Here is a 19,163-nt window from a genome sequence, read left to right as displayed (position 1 = left end):
AATGTCAAAAGTGCATTGGTAAATCGACGGCCGTTATGATTTTGCCACGTAACCGGAGGATTGATCATGGCAAGATGCGTCACTCCTCAGCCTCCATCTGTTATCTTAATAAGAAGAAAAATAAAAATTGAGGGCACAATGTCACAGTCGCTTACGGCCCAGGTCTTTCCGGTTGGGCTAGGTAAAGCCCAAGAATTAGAGTTTAGACACGATGTCGTTCTTTTAAGAGTGCAGTTTATAAAGGAGACTAGGGTTTTCTCTAGAAGTCCTTAGCGCTCATTCTCTGTGTAAACGAGAACCGTAACTACAAGCTGCGCAGCTCAGCTCTTAATCGATGGGTACTCTCTCTCTCACTCTCTGCCTCGATAAACTGATAGTATCTCTTCACTCATTGATCTGCTTCTTTTTTAATTAAGCTGTTGATTTTGCATTTCCTTTTTTTCTTTTGCTTATAAACTGTATTTTCTGTCGCTAAGGTGGTAAATGAAAATGCTCTCTTCATTTGTTAAAAACAGAAGCATACTGATCTCTTAATTGCATTTTTCCTGAAACTAGCCCATTGAAGTATGAAAATGGAAATTAGTTAGTGCTTATAGTTAATTCTTAGCTTTTAATTTATTTTCAATAATTTTTTGATAAGTATGATGTGCTGTTTAATATTGGGTTTTGATGGAAAATAGGGGCTTACAAGTATGTGTCGGAGTTATGGAGGAAGAAGCAATCTGATGTCATGAGGTTTTTGCAGAGGGTGAGGTGCTGGGAGTACCGCCAGCATCCTTCCATTGTTCGTGTCACCCGTCCAACACGTCCTGACAAGGCTCGTCGTATGGGTTACAAGGCCAAGCAGGTAATCTTGACATGATGTTTTGATCCACCACTTATATACATATCTTGCTTCAAGCAAATTGATTTGAGGGTTATGACCAAATTGTCCCGGTGGATAGTTTTGCATTGTTCTTTCCCAATGTGAAAATGGGGAAGCATATTGCCTCTGTTCAAGATATCAGCTATTGTGTTTGTGCTAAAGTCTGTTGAGTACGGGTGATTAATTATCTGGATTTGATAAGTGGTTTGTTGTCTAGTTGTATGGCATTTACGCATTATCATCTGCTGCCTTCGAATATATAGATCCTGCTGGTTAAGTAGCGTCTTGATGTGTATTCATCTTCCCTAAGAGGGTGTGTGCGAATGATGATAAGATGCTTACTAGAACTAGCTATATAAAAGATAATCGATCATCTGACCAAGTGTGTTCTCTTTTACTGAATTCACTTTTGTCTCGATCTGATACACTTCTGCTCTTATTTGGGAATGTTAATTTGTGTTCCTTTATTTATTGTTATTATGTTAGGAAGGTGGTTCGGTCATTTGCGTTTTGCCACACATGTTGTAATTTGATTGTCATATGAACATATAATTTCTGTTTGCTCTTTAGGTGGCTTCAAATGGGAAGTTAGGCGTGTGTTTAACAGAAGGTGTTGTGACCTTGTGATTAATCACTAAAATTCTTTCTTGGAAAGATATTCTCCATGTCCTCTTTGTTGCTTGTGACAGCATAAAGGTCTCCGCTTTGGTGTTCACTGCTACTCACTTCACTTTATTTCAGGGTTATGTAATTTATCGTGTCAGAGTTAGACGTGGTGGTAGGAAGAGGCCAGTTCCTAAGGGTATTGTGTATGGTAAGCCCACCAACCAGGGTGTGACTCAACTGAAGTTCCAAAGAAGCAAGAGGTCTGTTGCAGAGGAGCGTGCTGGTAGGAAATTGGGAGGCCTCAGGGTTCTGAATTCCTACTGGATTAATGAGGTATGCTGGCTAAGTTTAGAAGTACTATTTTTTCTGCATCATGTATGTGTACCAATGTTCTCATATTTTGTTTATGTCTGGAACAGGACTCTACTTACAAGTATTTTGAGGTTATATTGGTTGATGTTGCACATAATGCTATCAGAAATGACCCACGGATCAACTGGCTCTGCAAACCTGTCCACAAGCACAGGGAACTCCGTGGTTTAACCTCATCTGGGAAGAAATACAGGGGTCTTCGTGGAAAGGGACATTTGCACCACAAGAACCGCCCTTCTCGCAGAGGAACCTGGAAGAGAAACAATACTCTCTCACTTCGCCGCTATCGCTGAGTTCATTGATGTGCTTAAATTTGTTACTTTCTGGATTTGGTCCCAAGAACAAAGTAGATGGCATATTGAGATTGAGTTTGAAATTTTGGAAATGAAATACTAAAGACTTGTTTTGGAATTTCTACATTTTAATTTAAGACGTTGAGCATAATATTCTTGCATAATTTTGTGGTTGCTTAAAGAGGTCTATTTTAATATTTATTCTAAAAATATGGTCATGCTATTGAAATTAAAAGTTGTTTAGCTCAGCATTATCGCAATCTGCATTATTTTAAAAACTTTCAAAAAGTTAAATCTCAGCAGTCAATTTTCTGTTCGACCTCGGTCACTGCCCCCATATTTTATACATGCATAAGAAATACGATGATGCAATCATTCATCATGTAGCTATAGCTTTGTAAAATATGGTAATTAGTTGTCAGTGGCTTATGGGCTCGTTCAGATCTTTCCATCCATGTAGCTCTCTTTAAGATTCTGTAGTGCTTGCCGAATAGAATCTTCATCTTGGCTGGAATACTTCAAGCATATTAGCCGCTGAGCAACATGATATATCATCTGTAATTGTCGGTATTGGTGACAGTGTACTTCCATTTGTGTTATTTCCTGGATGAATTTAGAAGGCCAAATTCTCACTTCTCAAGTTACATGAATATAAGATTGTTCAAAAGTTACATCTACATAACTAGATCATAGCAAGGAATCAGAGCAGTTTTATCTATTCTTGAATATCGAAGATGCTGCTTAAGCTTTAAGGCATCAATCTCTTATATAAAAGACCTAGAGGAAGAGAACAATGTGTGCTCATGCGATGCTATGAAGCCTTAATTACTATTAAAAATACTTTTTTCTTTAAATGCAATTTCTGTTAATGATTTGTGACCTCACGATGAAGATTAGACTTGAACCTAATAAAATGCTTAATCGAAATCACCTTTTCCTTAATCTTTGATGTGATGCTTCTAGCTGTTTCAATCACTGAGCTTGGTAAGCCTGCCACTTCAGCCAATAGAAGGCCATAATGGGGTACATGTCTCGGTCCATCCTTGAGTTGAAACTAAGTAAACAAAAATGTCAATGAAAACTTAAATTCCAAATTCAAATTTGGGGCAAAATGTACTCAGGAATACCACCTTGAAGTCTAAGCGGTTGTTTTTTACAGTGACATCTAAGTGAAGAAGCTTGACATTCGGATAGATGGTTGCTAGTTCCGATAGGTTCTCCATATGAGTAGCAAATATGGTATACCTGAAGAATGTCAAACATTCAAGCACATCCCTGTCGCAAGTGTTTGCTGACACAACTCTTCTTAAACAGAAACCTCCTAACATTTTGTGTGCCGCAGAGCTTTTTCTAAAGCAGGACAGTTAAACTCTAGGAGTAATGTAGAAAAAATGTAATTAAACAGAAACAAAGGGGGGAAAGGGGAATAAGAAAAAAGAAGAAGAGAAGTTTAGAACTTTGGCTGCCTGTTAACTGATAATAGCAAACATTAGATATATAATGTGTTAAAGAAACTCCAGCAACAACTATGAATTAGCTAATCTATAGCTCCAAGGCATGTTTTGCTCGAGCAACTTTTCTACTGTCCACTCACATCATATATTTTAGAACTGGGAAGTAGCCAATGTAGACCGATCATACTTAGATATAGCATTTTCATTAGATATTTAACCAAATAGTGGGCGTAATATGAGTAAACATAAAGTACTCACGCTTTGAGTGATAACAAATGCTCACAGCAGCTCCAGGCAATGGAAAATCCATCAGAAGAAGAAGTTGCTCTCCCAAGTTCATCCATAATGATCAGGCTTCTGTTAACAGAGAAAATGATGTCCTGACTATATATTTCACTTTTCTTATTGGTAAGAGCACATGATATATCACCTTTGGGAGACATTCTGCATAATGAAAGCTGTCTCTTTCATCTCTGTCATAAACTGCGGCCCAATGCAAAACAGGCATGATATGGTTTCTTACTATCAGAACTGCATTTCACTTGTACTATGCATTTGCAGAAAGAGAGCATTTAATGTGGTCTTGTGAATTTTGATGGGATCTTTCTCCTTAATTTCTCAGCGTCTTAAATTCAATTTCTCAGCATCTTAAATTCAAACCAAACTGAGAATATGACGGTAGAAGGCATTGCAAAAATGAAACTTTTGCTTGAAAGACAAATCTGTTAACAGCTACATAATATGTTGTCCTTCATTGGAATAGTGGTTTTGGAGATAAAATTTCTTATTTGTTTGAGTAGTATAATAAGATGAGGGATTTATTTCAAGACTTGAGACCAGAAGTTGTACCGTACTGGAGTTGGATTCAAGATTATCAACTGAACCCATCCTCGTAAATATACGATCAACTATCCTTATAGTTAAGAAGCGAGCAGGAACATAACAACCGATCTGAGCCAAAATGACAATAAGACAAACTTGTTGAAGATAAGTGCTCTTTCCACTCCTGCAGAATATCATAACTAATTGGAGTATGAGCCAATTAATCGAACAATGCCTTTGTGTGCACATGCAAAAAGCTAAAAGAAATTTAATACACTAGAAAACACTAAAGGATAGTGACTTAGTAGCAAATCATAAGGCAGTTATTTCTAGGTCAAGTGAACAGCAGTTGACACTTCAGTTCAGACCCTCTTACACTGAACTGGATGTTTGGATTCTTAAACATAAGCCTGCTGCTAAAGTGGTTAGAACATAAAATTCCATCTCAGAACACCTGATTCAAATTGTTTTGGTTTCTTTGGCAGAGGGGGTGTTCTGAGATGGAAGGAGCTGTCTCTGTTGTGTGGCCAAGGTGCAATGAACCCAAAAGAAAAGGTAAATTTACAATTCATCAGCCCCTTTCTACATAGTTGACTTTGCCATTTATGATAGCTTACTTGAGTCCCCGTTTTCAGCAACTAAGGATATTTTAGTAAGATCATTGCCAAGAACAGATATTTCAGCACCATCCCCCATTATTTGGCTATTTTGGAAGAACAATCTGAAGGCCAGTCAAAATGATCATATATAAGCCATCAGTTCAAGTATAGAGAATCCAAGGATCTTTTTCTGATTCTTTATGTTCTGAATTTAACATGTATTACTATAGCACCTGAAAGAGTAGGGGGAAGGGGTAGCAAGAAAAAGGACTATATTGTGGGCAGGCTTAATGTAGATAAGGCCTCAATTACAAGTTCAGAAGAAATGATACAGTGCATAGACTATTTCATGTTCGGACATGAGCAACTTTAATAAGTATCACTTACATATTTGGTCCCATGACAATGACCATGTTTGATGCTTCTGAAACAAAGAGATTGTTTGGCTGCAAAAAGAGCTCATGAACACTTCCCAAGAACACTAATGAGAGAAATCACAAAATAAAAAGGTGCTTCTACATACCAAAGATCATACATAAAGAAGAGTGCCGCTACCAACAGAAACGGATGGCTGGAATCCACACATTGATTCTTTTTCTTATTTTTCCAATTTGATTGAATTATATGGTTCCTACTTTTATTAGGATGCAATAGTTTCTGAATCTCCTATAACAGTTCATATTGGACCAGATCTAGATACCCTTATCCTTATTTAGTCACAGAAAGGATTATATTATTTTGAAGCAATGAAACAACCAGACGGAGTTACTTACAACAAAGTCATTGTGTATGCTTTCCAAGATAGGGTGTCTTCCAGCATCAATTGCCAATGGCCCACTACCTGCCAATATAGCAAATTATTATACAAGCCTGTTCATATCAGAAGTTCACAAGATATAATTTAAAGAACATCCAAATTGCTTACTAGTGAATTCTGGTCTAGTATAACGGTCAACGAGCTTAGTTGAAATTGTATGAGCAAATGAATTAACAAGCATATCCAACAGGCATAAAACCTCAGCAAGCAGTGTGAGTGCAGAGGCATCCTCCCTTATAGCATCTAATAGAGCTGCAAATCCAGTGACCTTGCTTCAGTAACAAACGAGGCTATATGGCAGGCATACTGCATGTAGAAAGAAACATGTACATCAAGAGAACTTGTCCCATCACTACCCGGTTCTGCCAGATATAAAAAGTAGCTAATAGAAAAATAAGACTTTGAGTGCTGGTAAGTAGAATCCCTATTGGTAGTCCATACATCAGATGTTCACATTAATTCCTTTGCTACAGGAGGTACAGAAAGAACTTGCAATATAAGATTCCCTTGATAATGATGGTACAGATAAAACTTGTAATTCTCAAGTCTAATGACCTCCATACCAGTATAACGAAAAAAGCGCCACATGTAAAATAACTACTTAATATCCATAATTCCTTGAATATAAAACTACAATATTGCATTGAATCAAAAAAAAAAAACTACAATATTGTGAAGTGGTGCCTCTTACATTAACTATATTTCTATTTTGCTTTCCTTACCATATGATGGGGCTTCCAGCATCATCAGAAGTGGTTATTGAAAAGCAAGATTGACCATGTTTCTAACAAAGTACTACAGTATCATCCTTCCAGACTTGTAAGTTTTTGCTAGAAATTAATTAGAAAAGAGTATTTTATAGTTCAATGGCTTATAGAAGTATAAGAAATTATAATCAAGTCCAATTAAGACAAGATACTTCCATCATGGAAATTGATAAACCCCATTCAAGGCATCAGTCATTAACTTCTTACTTCCATTCCTCACAGTCAAGGCACAGAATGGCCTTCAACTAGAAAACTGTAAAAAGACCAACCAAGTCTAGTACTGTTACCAGGATGTTTACAATAATATGAATTAGATCCATCCAGCATGTGACTATCCATATACTAACCAGTTGATATATCAAGAAAGCAGGCTTCATGCTGCCAATTATGGTAAAGAAATTAAGAACTTTACTAAAATCAGAGATGCATAGGTAATGCTCCATCGATGAAGTGATAAGAAAACATTTTGGAAACTCATATAAATTGCTAGTACAACCTTCAAGGCAAACTTCTGTTCTTATATAGCATTCCTCAGCTGCAGACCTATTTCTGACATTCAGCTGCACATTTAATGCAATAGAGCAACAATGAATTAAAACATTCCCAGGACCCAGCCATTTTAATTGAATGTACAGCTAATGCATAAAGGTAAAGTAATTACATCAAGAAAGAAAATAACAATAGGCAGAGTCATATGGTACCATATCTAACATTACATAACCTGACAGAACATGCATAATGGAATTCCTTTTAAAGTTTAATTCGAGTTTATTGCTTAAATTCCGCTGAACTAAAGGTAGGAGGAGTTGTTTGAGATGAAATGTTTAATGAACCAATTACACAGCATAAATGTTAATCAATATGGTCTTTAAGGGAGAAACAGAAAAGAAAAGAAAACCAGAATCTGGTTATAAAAAGAAGTCTGGAACACTAGGAGCAATACCTAAAAAATAAATCATTTGAATGGGTCTCTTATGAATGATCCCTTAAGCATACTTAATTTGTTTTGCTATATGTATCTCCCGAACCTTACCACAGTTGCATCCAGAACTAATCTTAAGAAAATTACAGCTCCAGATGGTCCTTTATGATTAAACAGTCAGTAAAGCTCAGGTTCTTAGACTTAGTATAATATTTCACTTAATTTTCATTCCAAATGCAATCCTGAAACAATGACACAGTATCCATGCAGCCACAACAGCATATTGAGATGATATCAAATGAACTATGAAACAATACTATCCTCACTTCTTACAATAACAGATTAGTAAATTTCATGCAAATAATAAATAAACCCATGAAATGAAGAAGATACTCACGGAAGCAAGTTCTAAGGTGGAGCAATGTATATTGTTTCCATGTTTCAGGACCTGATTTATGTTTCACAAGTCCATCAGATGGTAATAAGGAGATTTTGGTATGAATAAGTAGAAAAAGGATGTTATTCAACTACCTGAATAAACTTGCTTGGCAGCTTTCCCTGGATGTCCTTATGTGGAATGCTAAAGTAAAAGCCTTGTCTACTATTAAATGGAAGTTTCAAGTTTGGCATCTTGAATTCTTCACGATACTTGTTTGCAAGATTATGTATACCTATCATATTTGAATAGGTAATGCCAAAAGCAACAACAAGCATATAAATGGATGCAAAAAGAAAATTTTTAAGAATGAAAAAGTGCTAGACTGTTAAAACCTTCACTGGTATCACAAAATGTTCTCCGTGCAATATCCAGAAGTCCGTCAATCCCAGCCTTGACAGCAAAACACTGCTGCGTTCGGGCAACAAAGGGAACCCGTGCATGAAGCACATCTTCATCTATCACCTCTCCAATTCTTTAGGGATAAAATGAGAAAAGAAGTTTCTTCAGATAATAACTGTAGTTTTATAGTCATGAGTCTCTGAGTTTTAATAAGAGAAGTTTTTCCAGATAAAAGGTGAAGTTTTATAGTCACTCAGTTTTAGTAAAGATTACATGTGAATGCGACGGTAAGGTTGTTTCTTTTTTACAGGAAGGTTTCAGGTTCAAGTTGTGAAAACACTCTCTAAAGAAAAGTAGGGGCTGGTTCTGTATGATACAAGACACGCTGTTGACTCTCAAAAGCAGGAAGCTTATGCATCAGGAATTCCCAGGATGGAAAATCATCGACAAAGTGCTTTTCTGCATGCAACAGAACATTGAGAAGATTCTAAAGCTTCAAATAACTGAAGGGGCTAATTACTGTAGGCTTACATTATTTAAGTTAGAGATGGGATTTTTGGCTGTAAATATTTCTCTCCTTTTATTTCTAGTAAGAATTAGCCCATATTTTGGCCAAAGATACTTTGGCCTATGATCAAGAAACTCAAAACCAGATGGCAGTACTTCCAACTCAGCAACTAAAATTGCAATGTACCTTCTTCTGATGGAAGCATATTTCTCATTTTCACATATAGTCTTGTAAACATTTGCAAGAAGAAAACTTTTTGCATCTTTAAGCACCTAAAATATTTCAGAGCCCCATTAATGTAAAATGTATTTGAGTTCATAGAAAACTCAATGGTGCACGCAAAAATATAACAAACTTACCTTTGAGAGTAAAGGTAACGCATCTAGGGCAGTTTTAAGTAAAATAATACTTGATATCAACACCTGACTCTTTCTAGCATTATCACCCAAAACCTCATTCGTAACTTTCTTTGGCTTAAAGCAGAAATGGCAGAGTACTCTATCTGAATGAAGAGCATGAACAAGATCGACGTTATATTTTAAAACAAAACTGCCTTGACTTCCAGAACATTTACCATCAACACCCAGTCCTGAGGTCCTGAGGACTTTGAGGGGGCAGGGCCAAGACATATTAATTCTGTTGGCATTTCTTATTTAGATTTTTCCTTACCAGTCTCTTTCGGAAACTTACGCAGAACCTGAGAGAGTCCAAAGAACAGTTGCTCATTGCTCATCAGTTCATCCTGAAATGAAAATTCTTTTGGATGAGATTAAAAGACAGGTGTGCAAGTTCATGAAAATCAGGAGCTATAGCAACAAAATAAAATTAAACAGTGAGCATGAAAAATCGAATCTTTTACTAAATAAGAATTACAGTGCATATGACTCGTCTTAGTGGGCACTGTTCGGGAATAACTTTACAGCCAACTAAAGGAATTGAACCTAGATAGTTAACATGGTCTCACCAACACGAGTCAAAGTTTGCCACACTGGGGTTTATGATGTAATTATGCAATAAGTGTTAAGTGTTGATGTACAAGGTTTAAGCAGTTGCTACTAACTCAAATAATATTTTATAAAAATTAAAATAAATTTAAAAAAAAAATCATTAAAATTACAGTAGAAATAGTGGTCCTCCTTTTCTTTTATTCTCTCATTTTTTTTCTCTACCTTTTTAGATGGTTTTGAGTGTGCTCACAAAATTCAGTTCCATACACATAGCAACCGCGAAAAACCTACATCTATGCTAAAATCAGCAAGATCCCTATTCCCTGTAGTTTCCTGTTATGTGAAGTGTGTTGTAAGTGTGGAAAACAGATAATCCTTATAGCTACTTGTAAAGAAAAGCACAAATGTCCTTGAAGGTGTGTCTTAATGACAGGATAAATTCTGGCATAGCTCCTTAGAAGAATAATCCTTAGAAGAATCTTGACACTAACCAAGCAATCAAGACGAGTATTGATAGTTTCAATATCTTTTAAAGGCTGCAACAGATTGGCACGTAGAAGTCTAGTCCTGTAAAAGCATTCAAATTAAACATCATTTTCTAAATTTTTCAGGAGAAAAGAGACTCAGCCAACACCTTATGAACAATCCTGTATGGAATTGAAATTTCTGAATATTAAGAAGGGCCCAACTTTTTTTCTTCCATGCTTGAGCTTACAATTCACAAAATGACGTGCTGGATCTACCAAGTTATAAGATTATACATACCCTCCTACAGTTTTTGTCGTCTTAAGCATATGGAATAGACTTCTTTTCTTGTTGGTTGTGCCCCAAAGGGAAGAATGAAGTGGCTCAATGATTTCCAGATTCTGGACACTGCCACGAAATTTCAACCAGAAATTTCTTAATAAAAAACTTCAAATGGAATTCTAAATATGGTTAGGTTTTATCTTCTAGGCATCTTCCTAAATTAAATGCATTTTATATTCAAAATACCATCGTTTTAACCTGACCCATAGTACACTAGAAATTGAGACAATCATCCAGCAGAGAAAGAAAATATACCTAGTTGCATCAATATTCATGTGGTCAAATGAACCATTAAAGGTAACCTGGGATAGCATAAATTCCACAAAATGAAGGTCAGAATTCTTTATTACATACACTGTAAGCGTGCATGTAGCTTGAGTTCTATGTGGGAGCACAAAAAGATAATTTGCATTTGAGTTATAATGTCAATGTAGCTGCTATATGCTCAACAAAATCTTGAAGCACTCGTGAAATTATACTTCTAGAGATTCATGCAAAAATTGGCTGCAGTTAAGATTCATGATAAATGAACCAGATAATTCACTCTAAGTAATGTTCATCAAATCTGACTTTTATGGAAGATCTTTCAGTTAGATAAGTAGTGAGTGAGGATCAACATCAATTGGCATAAAACCCAGGGCATCTTGGTATAAGATAGGGACAATCACATTTAATACTCAAGTGAACTGCTAAAAATTAGAGGATCATAGGTCCACTCTAAACATTCTTGGCAGGTACCCAAAAGTGTACCAAGTATGTGAGAGAAATAGGATTTCGAGTATTTGTAAGGCTGGAAGGAAAAAAATCCTACATCTGTAATGCCTTTCACTCTCCCTAGGCCCTATAGGCAATCCACATAGTCTCACATTTAACCACATGATCATTATTTCAAGAGAGGAAAATGCTGGTGACACAACCAATTTGTTGATTAATTTTTCCGCTGGCATAAAAGGAAGATATAGTACAGAGTACATACCAATAATGAATGGTTTGTAACAATGACCCCTTTCTCAGCTTCTATCCTGTGTACATTGAAACGCGTATGTTAGAATCAATTAGTAATAATTGTAAGCAAATTGGAGATATTAGGAAATTTGCAAGGTGAAAAAGTTCAAAAGAAACATAACAGGCACAATTAGGGCCATAGCTGCAATATGACCTCAATTTTCAAGGCAACCACACAGACATTCGAGGACTTTTCTTTTTATCTTGATTTATGGGCACATTAATAATCATCTAACATGCCAAAACATATGTTCTGACTTAACAGCGTTGAAAACTAATTAACCAGGCATTGAGGAAGTTTACTGCTTCCTGGTTGAACAATAAGGACTGCTTAAGCTATGCCTCTAGAATCAATGCAATTTGTTCCCAACTCCAGTGTCTAGGCCAACCATTGGTGCACACTGTAAATGAATTGCATTCGAAATTAAGATATTCCTATCCCATCAAATATTCTGAACATTAACATTCTTAGAGTACCACTTCATTGTAGCTGCAGCAGCAGCCAGGCAGAGATAATACTGCTTATAGTAAGTATCAAGACCAAGTGCTGAAGGTTCCGTGGCTGCTAAACTTTTAATTAGTACAGCACCCTGGAATAAGTAAGAAAAAAGGCATTACCAAGAAAGAGATATAATAAGCGTCTACAAGTAGAACACAAGTAAAGCATGGCAAGTTCTTGGTGTAACCTTGGTGTCATCAAAGCAACCACGGGCCATCACAACCTACAAAAGTTCAGCAACTATAATTGAGTTCATATGCATGCACAAGTACATGCAGAAGCAGAATTCAAATTACTTAAAGGAAACCATCACCTTCTTGACTAAAGCATAGAATCGATCAACCAATTCTGAAACTCCAACCATTCCATCAGGTGCCATTTTATTTGGAGGAACAATGACCACCATAGGATCATAAAATTGCAACAAGGTCTTCGTATTCTGGTAAGAGCTACTTGTTTCAATATATTGAGAAAGATGCAATGAAGCTGACCTCAAGTCAAAAGCAGCCATTCCCACCTACAAAATTAGTTAAAATCAACTATTTTAGGCTATAGAGCATCTTTAAATCAGCTCTTAGAAACCTAATTACTATATCAAAGACGCTCAACTAGAAATGCTCAAATTATATAAAATCTCATGTAGTTCAGAATTGCTTGCTTCTCCGTGGCTAAACCTTTTCATTATAACACTAATATTTGAGCTAAAATGCAGTTGTCGCCTATAATAAGCATCTCAAGAGAAATTCAAAACTGAAGATTCAACATACTTTTTACGAATTCAAGCAGTATATTTTAGCATTTTTATTCAAACTCTAAATTTAATTCAAAAGTAAGTCAAACAGTAAGATTTCCTGTTCAATCACAGAAGTTATTGCCGATTTTTCCTTCACTTTCGGCAATTTGTAGGCAACCAAACGGAATAACTTACCTCTTTGGCTCTGTTTTCTATTAGGCCGATCACGATGCTTGACCTTTCTCCTCCATCCTCTTCCATTTTGATTTGAAGCAAAATAAGTGAAAAAATTTACAAATGCGCGCCAAGTCGTGGAATATTTATAGTATTAGGAGCTGCTTTTACTTTGTGCGGGATGCGTAACACACTTAAAATGCGCACTAGGAATATACGCGACTCAATTGGGAATGACTTGCATGTACGCTTGTATTACTCAGACGAGTGACAAGTATACTCCAACACTCAAAATAATAATAGTAATTCATTAATTAATTAACTCGCACGTGCTACACACATTCCATCAGTTTATCAGTCTGAGAAAATACGGTCTTATTCTATGTTGAGGTAATACACGCACGGAGAATATGCAAGTGGTGAATGCAATTTAAATTATTAAAGAGAATGTTGAGAATGGTCTCCACTCTCCACTCAATTGAAGAAAAAGAAAATTCCATTAACACAAGAAAATTACCACTTCTATTTAATTACTGCAATTGCCTTCATAATTAATCTACCTGAATGACGAGAAATTTGAAAAGATCAGTAAGCGAATAGAAATGAATAATGAGTCCAATAATATTCCAATTTCATTGCCGATTTTGACAATTAAATCTCCTACAAGAGAAAATGTTTTACATTCAAAGAAACTGACAAATTATGATCAATTTGACTGAATCTAGCATTTCAACTCAAACTTCTAATAGCTACTTCTTTTTCTCACTCTTTCCGGAGTTGTTGTTCCCATGTTTCCACCGTCGGGGAAACGATTCATAAAGTTTATTGGGAGACTGAAAAAGCTTTGTCAAGCAGGCATGATTCTCACCTACAAAGTAATGATCTAAAAGAGCGGTAAAGCAGACATTGTCTTGTATTATCATGAACAAAAAGAAATAATAATCATTCATAAGTTGGATAGCATTTGTGCAGCAGAAGAAAGCATATTAATACAGGAAAATAATGCTGACAACTGAAGGTTAGGGAATGCGGTAAGCAGGTTCTGTAAATGATTGACAGGTTTTTGTAATCTTTATACAACATCACTACTCCTCTTTTGTAATTTATACACGAGTATTTCAAGGGAGGAGATGGAGTACATTAATATGTTCAACAGGAGAGCTGAAACAGCCAACGAATAGAGTCATCAAAATCAGGATTCAATTTGGACCATTGTGCTGATGTTCATCCATGACTTCACTAATCATAACAAATCGACCCTTTTCAATAGAAAGCTGCGCTGCAACTCCAATGGCTACTGAAATCAAACCATCTTGCAAATCCACTGCAGGAGCTTTTTCACCTTTAGCACGAATTGCATATAGGAAGTTAAGGTGTTCCAAATAGCTAGAACCATGATGCAGTCCATCATATCTGCAAAACAAGTTAGATTTTAAGAATCATATTAAAAACAGTCTACGATTGTAATTTAAGAAATGACCACGAGCAAGTTAATAATACAAAATAATAAAATGTAAGAAAGGAGACCCACTTTATTCGGCCATCCTCAGCTTTGAATGTTTGAACACCATCTCTACCTGCTACTCGAGTACCAAGGCGCACAATATTCTCAGGAACAAAGGCCTCCCCCTGTTGCAAGGTAATAGGTGGAATTAAAGTGAGCTCAAAAACAGGCATAGCATACCCCAGAATAAAGCACTTCAATATATGAATCACACATTGAATTAATTAAATGTACAAAGTTTAGGCCACAGTTGGATATGTCGCTTGGTTAACTCTGCATCCACCCAAAAGATATGAAGTGAGAAAAACAGGACAGGCTGAGCAGTCTATAGAAGCTTGTTGCCACTGTCCTATCAAAGAATGAGAGAGAGAGTTCAGTTCCCAGGTAACCTTCTTCAGTTCCAACTTCCGACCTCACACACTTGGTTGGAAGGCCCGCCTGTTCGTCTTCTGCCCTACCCTATCCTATGGTGTCTATTGCCAGATGAAAGAGTCTATCTGTATATCAGTGCCAATCAAATGTGTATGCACGGGAGGTGAGGGGGAAGAGAGAGGAAAAGATTCAATACCTTTCCAATGTCACCGACAACAGAGATTTCTTGTTCATTTTTACTCCCTTCAGCAAACATGCAAAGATCAAGCATTCCCCGAGAACCATTATCAAACTCGATAACGACATATGCATTGTCAATAATGTCTGGTACCTGAATCCAGATCAAATTTATCAAAAGGATAAAGGTTACCTCAAAATAACCAAATGGAAAAATTCCTAACTACTGCTAAGAAAGCTTTGAACAGTCTAAACTCAAAACATGAAAAGTCAAATATAGAAGAGTTCAAAAACTGTCAATCTAATTAGTTAACTTATGAATTACTTAACTGGAAAGTGAAGAAAAGTGCAAAATTGTCCTAAAATTCGTAGAAGGACATCAACAAGGATTGGACAGTCATCTTGGTTCAATTACACTCAAACAACTGGCAAAAACAGATGACATTACTACAAGATCAGGAGATAAAGCCCTGTTCCAAACATAAGCACAGGGTAACTTCACCATCATCAACTTTCCATCGCCCAGCATAAAACGACCAGCTAATTGCTTGATTAGACTGTAGTTAAACCTCTTTTCTGTGAGAAATTGAATTTCATATGCAAGACTGTGGTTGAGAAATTGTAGACCAAAACTATTATTATACATAGTGAAGCACAGAATGATGAATTCTATTAGAATAGGCTACAGATAAATTAGGATCCAGGTTATTGCTCATTGATTTGAGCTAACAGCAATTTAGAGCATGCTTTGTTCATTTTCTTCTCTAGGTCCAGCAGCAGTATAACCTCACAAAGAAAAAACATAAACTCGACTTTTTCTCAGGAAAATTTGTATACAGGATCTTCATCAAATTGCTAAGACCATAAATTTACCTTCCCATCATAGACTTCATCTTTATGATTAACATCTATAGCTCCTGAAGCCATGACTCGAACAGGATTTGCACCTGCAAACAGCCTCATAAGATCAAAGAAATGACAACATTTCTCTACCAAAGTCCCCCCTGTGTTGGCATTGAAGCGGTTCCAATCGTTAACCTAATACAAGCATTAGTCAAGAACATTGACGCTGCAATGACAACTTCAAAAGCTAAGTTAGCGCTATTTACCTTAACCAGAAATGGAAATCTATGTTCCCGGATTGCCACCATTTTGACTTGTCCGAGAGATCCACCTTTGACAATTTCAATCAGCTTAGCAACTGGTGGCATGTATCTGTACTCTAATCCAACTTGCACGAGCATATCTGACCTCTTTCTAGCAGCATCTACAACCTTATAATAAATTTAGCATCCAATAAGACAGAATGATCAAACAACTGCTAAATATGCATTACCATCGAGCATAAGCTTAGTTTTTCTTTTCATTTCTTTCTAAGGTAACCATGTGGGCAGACCTTCATGCAATCAGCAACAGTGGTACACAGTGGCTTCTCCACTAGCACATGATGGGGTTTGGGGTGATTAATAATATCCATAAGGATTTGATAATGAGTCATGTTTGGAGATGACACAACCACAGCATCACAAAGCCCACTATCCAGTAGCTCTTGATGCCCTGAAAATACCTAATGCAAATCATCGAGTAACAAAATGAAACAAATATCCAATTATAGAAGGAAATTTCCAAGCAAAGGAAGCGTGTATATGAATAAACCTTAAGAGGCCAGTCAAACGATTGGGCAAATTCAATGGCGAGTTGCTGGGAGGGGACGTGAGGATCAGCTATACAAACAACAGCCACGTTTTGGTGGCGAAGATGGTGGAGATTGATGAGATGTTCTCTACCCATCATCCCTGTTCCTATGATCCCATACTTCACTGTATCTGACATGGGTTAAAGAGCTGAGCTGAGCTGGTTGCTTCCTTTTTCTCAGTTCTTGTTCCGATTTGCCACTGTATCTAGTTTGTCTTCGTTTCTCTGTCTATAATTCATTTTGGTCAAGTTATGGCGTTTATCGGCTCGGCGATAATTGAAGTTGAATTACTAGGAAAAATCATTAAATAGGTAGTACATTATATAAAGTTAACTGATAAAAGAGTAATTATCTCGCTAACAATTTTTTTTAATGGCTCTTTTCATTGTAGATTATGGGACTCCTTTCTATTTTTTGATTCCATTCTAGAAGTACCTTTTATTGGGATCCTTGCTTCTTGTTTTTTCTTTTTTTTGTTTTTTCTCGTATTTCTATATTCCAGTTTGAGAATTGGAAGCTCAGATAATATAAAACTACAATCCATTTGTATGATAGATTTTTATTTGTAACTTTTATTCCTTTTATAAGTTTAAAACTGTATATTATAGAATTAAATAATGCATAATAAAAAATTTAATAATTATATGTAATCACAATAATCAAATAGATTGATTCACTTAAGAACCTGAATATTTATCATATCCAATATTTAAAATTTAAAGCTTATTTAATTTTTAGTTTTATCAAACATGACCTAAGAATATATATTGAATCGATAATACAGTGAATAATGGAGATAGGTTCCGCGGTAGCGCCACAGTCCAACAGTAAGATTTTATATATATGAAAAATCATTTATTCGTGATATTTACTTGAATTTTAAGCAGCTTTTTATATAGAAACTTTTAATATACTATAAGTAAAATTTTAATTTTTGTAAAATTAATACTTTTATGTGAATATTTTTTGGGAAAAAGTAAAAAAAAGGTGCTTTGTGGGTTGGAATTTTTACACTTAGAGGACTATAATTTTTTTTGTAATAAAAAAATATCATGTGATTTACATTTTTTTTATATTTTTACTACATTATAAATTAATATCTTTTATTTTTTTGATTTAATATTAGTATAATATTTATTCTTTTATAATAAAGTCACTTATTATACGATTTAAATCTGATTACATTGAATTTATATATAATGAAATTAATTATATTTTTTAATTTTATTAGAAATAAAATAAAATAATTTTTAAAATAAAATTATAATATTTTAAAAAAATCAGGATAGTTGATTTAATAATAAGTCACCTATAAAATAGTTTTATTATTAAAAATAAATATTATATTATAAAAATTTAAAAATATTGATTTGTAAGATGGTAAAAATATAAAAAAACTATACCGCAATATATTTATTTTTTACGAAAATAATCACAATCCTCTAAATACAAAAATATTTATCCATAAAATATATTTTTATACTTTCGTCCATTTTTTAATTACAAATGCATGAAAGATTTATTAATTTTAAAATTATTGTATTTTAAACCATTTTCTGTATTTATGCTAAATTGATTTTTCTCAATTATATATTTTCATTTATAGCTTGAGTGCATAATCATATATACAATTATGAAATTTTGAAATACATTGAGTAATAATTAATTTTATAATTATAAAACCAATAGAACATTGCAACATATTATAATCGGAATTCGTTCAAGAATACAATTGTTATAACTACCAAAGATTGTTGAAATTAATGTTTTATTATAATATTTCATAATCTTATTAATAAAAGTGAAAAGTTATATACCATAAATTTAAGCCCTAGTAATCAGAATTTGCAATTCTTTTATTAAACTATGCCATGTCTTGTGTGAGATGAATCTATATATTCTATTTAAGACTATGTTTAATATATGACTTAATAAAATATAGTATATAATAAAATTATTTCATAGTTATATATTTTATAATAAAAGTATATATAATTTTTTAATATTTAATCTATTTATAAAAATTAGTATATAAATAAAATATTAAAATAAATTATTTAGATATATTTATAAAAAATAGTTTTGTCAACATTTGTAATAATTAAAATTTAATAATTGGTCACCAAAATTTCATTATTGGCTACTAGATAATATTGGTAATAACTGATTTATGGTGATTCATAATGTTATAATTATATTTAAAAAATAAATTATAAAATATATATACCGATCGGATGAGCCGGTAATCCTATTTCCATAAAATAGATAAAACATATTTTAAAAAATTTATAATTACATATAACATGTTTTTGATTTATTTAATTTATGTCAAATTAAGAATAATAAATTAAATTCATTATATTTGTTATATATATATATATATATATATATATATATTGGGCCAAATCTTTTCATAAAACTTCACTTAACAACATTTCGGATAAGA

The 19,163-nt window shown here is 34.5% G+C and overlaps 3 protein-coding genes across 4 annotated transcripts; 1 reads left to right on the top strand and 2 right to left on the bottom strand.

Moving 5' to 3' along the window:
* The first annotated feature begins 178 nt into the window (after window positions 1-178).
* Window positions 179-2,287, top strand: LOC8267726 (60S ribosomal protein L15-1). The gene is made up of 4 exons (XM_002530615.4): window positions 179-338; window positions 681-847; window positions 1,607-1,804; window positions 1,891-2,287. The coding sequence occupies exons 1-4, from the start codon at window positions 335-337 to the stop codon at window positions 2,134-2,136; spliced, it is 615 nt and encodes a 204-aa protein (XP_002530661.1). The 5' UTR covers window positions 179-334; the 3' UTR covers window positions 2,137-2,287.
* Window positions 2,288-2,359: 72 nt separating this feature from the next.
* Window positions 2,360-13,212, bottom strand: LOC8267725 (DNA mismatch repair protein MSH4). Of its 2 annotated transcripts, none has more exons than XM_048373732.1 (24): window positions 12,990-13,212; window positions 12,375-12,578; window positions 12,249-12,284; window positions 12,040-12,152; window positions 11,534-11,579; window positions 10,813-10,859; window positions 10,516-10,623; window positions 10,242-10,317; window positions 9,473-9,545; window positions 9,163-9,305; window positions 8,990-9,075; window positions 8,289-8,428; window positions 8,049-8,188; window positions 7,915-7,965; window positions 7,092-7,155; window positions 5,937-6,080; window positions 5,785-5,852; window positions 5,399-5,457; window positions 4,440-4,596; window positions 4,021-4,073; window positions 3,849-3,947; window positions 3,267-3,486; window positions 3,068-3,190; window positions 2,360-2,739 (listed from the first exon to the last, which is right to left on the bottom strand). In XM_048373732.1, exons 1-24 carry the CDS (start codon window positions 13,053-13,055, stop codon window positions 2,575-2,577), a joined length of 2,481 nt encoding a protein of 826 aa, XP_048229689.1. In that variant the 5' UTR covers window positions 13,056-13,212; the 3' UTR covers window positions 2,360-2,574. The 2 variants fall into 2 exon arrangements, with proteins under 2 accessions (XP_048229689.1, XP_048229690.1); XM_048373733.1 differs by having other exon boundaries at window positions 3,267-3,381; window positions 12,990-13,211.
* Window positions 13,213-13,987: 775 nt separating this feature from the next.
* LOC8267723 (inositol 2-dehydrogenase 2) lies at window positions 13,988-17,102 on the bottom strand. Its single transcript, XM_002530612.4, has 7 exons — window positions 16,678-17,102; window positions 16,418-16,588; window positions 16,131-16,295; window positions 15,895-16,059; window positions 15,041-15,175; window positions 14,500-14,597; window positions 13,988-14,381 (listed from the first exon to the last, which is right to left on the bottom strand). The coding sequence occupies exons 1-7, from the start codon at window positions 16,852-16,854 to the stop codon at window positions 14,168-14,170; spliced, it is 1,125 nt and encodes a 374-aa protein (XP_002530658.2). The 5' UTR covers window positions 16,855-17,102; the 3' UTR covers window positions 13,988-14,167.
* Between the last annotated feature and the right edge of the window lie 2,061 nt (window positions 17,103-19,163).

The sequence above is a fragment of the Ricinus communis genome, chromosome 5 (assembly GCF_019578655.1).
Source record: "Ricinus communis isolate WT05 ecotype wild-type chromosome 5, ASM1957865v1, whole genome shotgun sequence".
Classification (NCBI taxonomy): Eukaryota; Viridiplantae; Streptophyta; class Magnoliopsida; order Malpighiales; family Euphorbiaceae; genus Ricinus; species Ricinus communis.
Note: the sequence above shows the minus strand (reverse complement) of the source record. Positions and strands in the feature narration are given on the sequence as shown.

Bases quoted from the DNA above. Each gene is read 5' to 3' on its own strand.
- LOC8267726 (XM_002530615.4), top strand. The intron at 848-1,606 runs GTAATCTTGACA...ACTTTATTTCAG, and splicing joins TGGGTTACAAGGCCAAGCAG to GGTTATGTAATTTATCGTGT. The intron at 1,805-1,890 runs GTATGCTGGCTA...TGTCTGGAACAG, and splicing joins ATTCCTACTGGATTAATGAG to GACTCTACTTACAAGTATTT.
- LOC8267723 (XM_002530612.4), bottom strand. From the start codon at position 16,854: ATGTCAGATACAGTGAAGTATGGGATCATAGGAACAGGGATGATGGGT. The intron at 16,060-16,130 runs GTAAATAGCGCT...TGCTTGTATTAG, and splicing joins GATTTCCATTTCTGGTTAAG to GTTAACGATTGGAACCGCTT. The intron at 14,382-14,499 runs GTGGGTCTCCTT...CTTGTTTTGCAG, and splicing joins GCTGAGGATGGCCGAATAAA to ATATGATGGACTGCATCATG.
- LOC8267725 (XM_048373732.1), bottom strand. From the start codon at position 13,055: ATGGAAGAGGATGGAGGAGAAAGGTCAAGCATCGTGATCGGCCTAATA. The intron at 10,624-10,812 runs GTATATTTTCTT...ATTTCGTGGCAG, and splicing joins ATGAATATTGATGCAACTAG to TGTCCAGAATCTGGAAATCA. The intron at 3,487-3,848 runs GTGAGTACTTTA...GTCCTGCTTTAG, and splicing joins CATTTGTTATCACTCAAAGC to AAAAAGCTCTGCGGCACACA.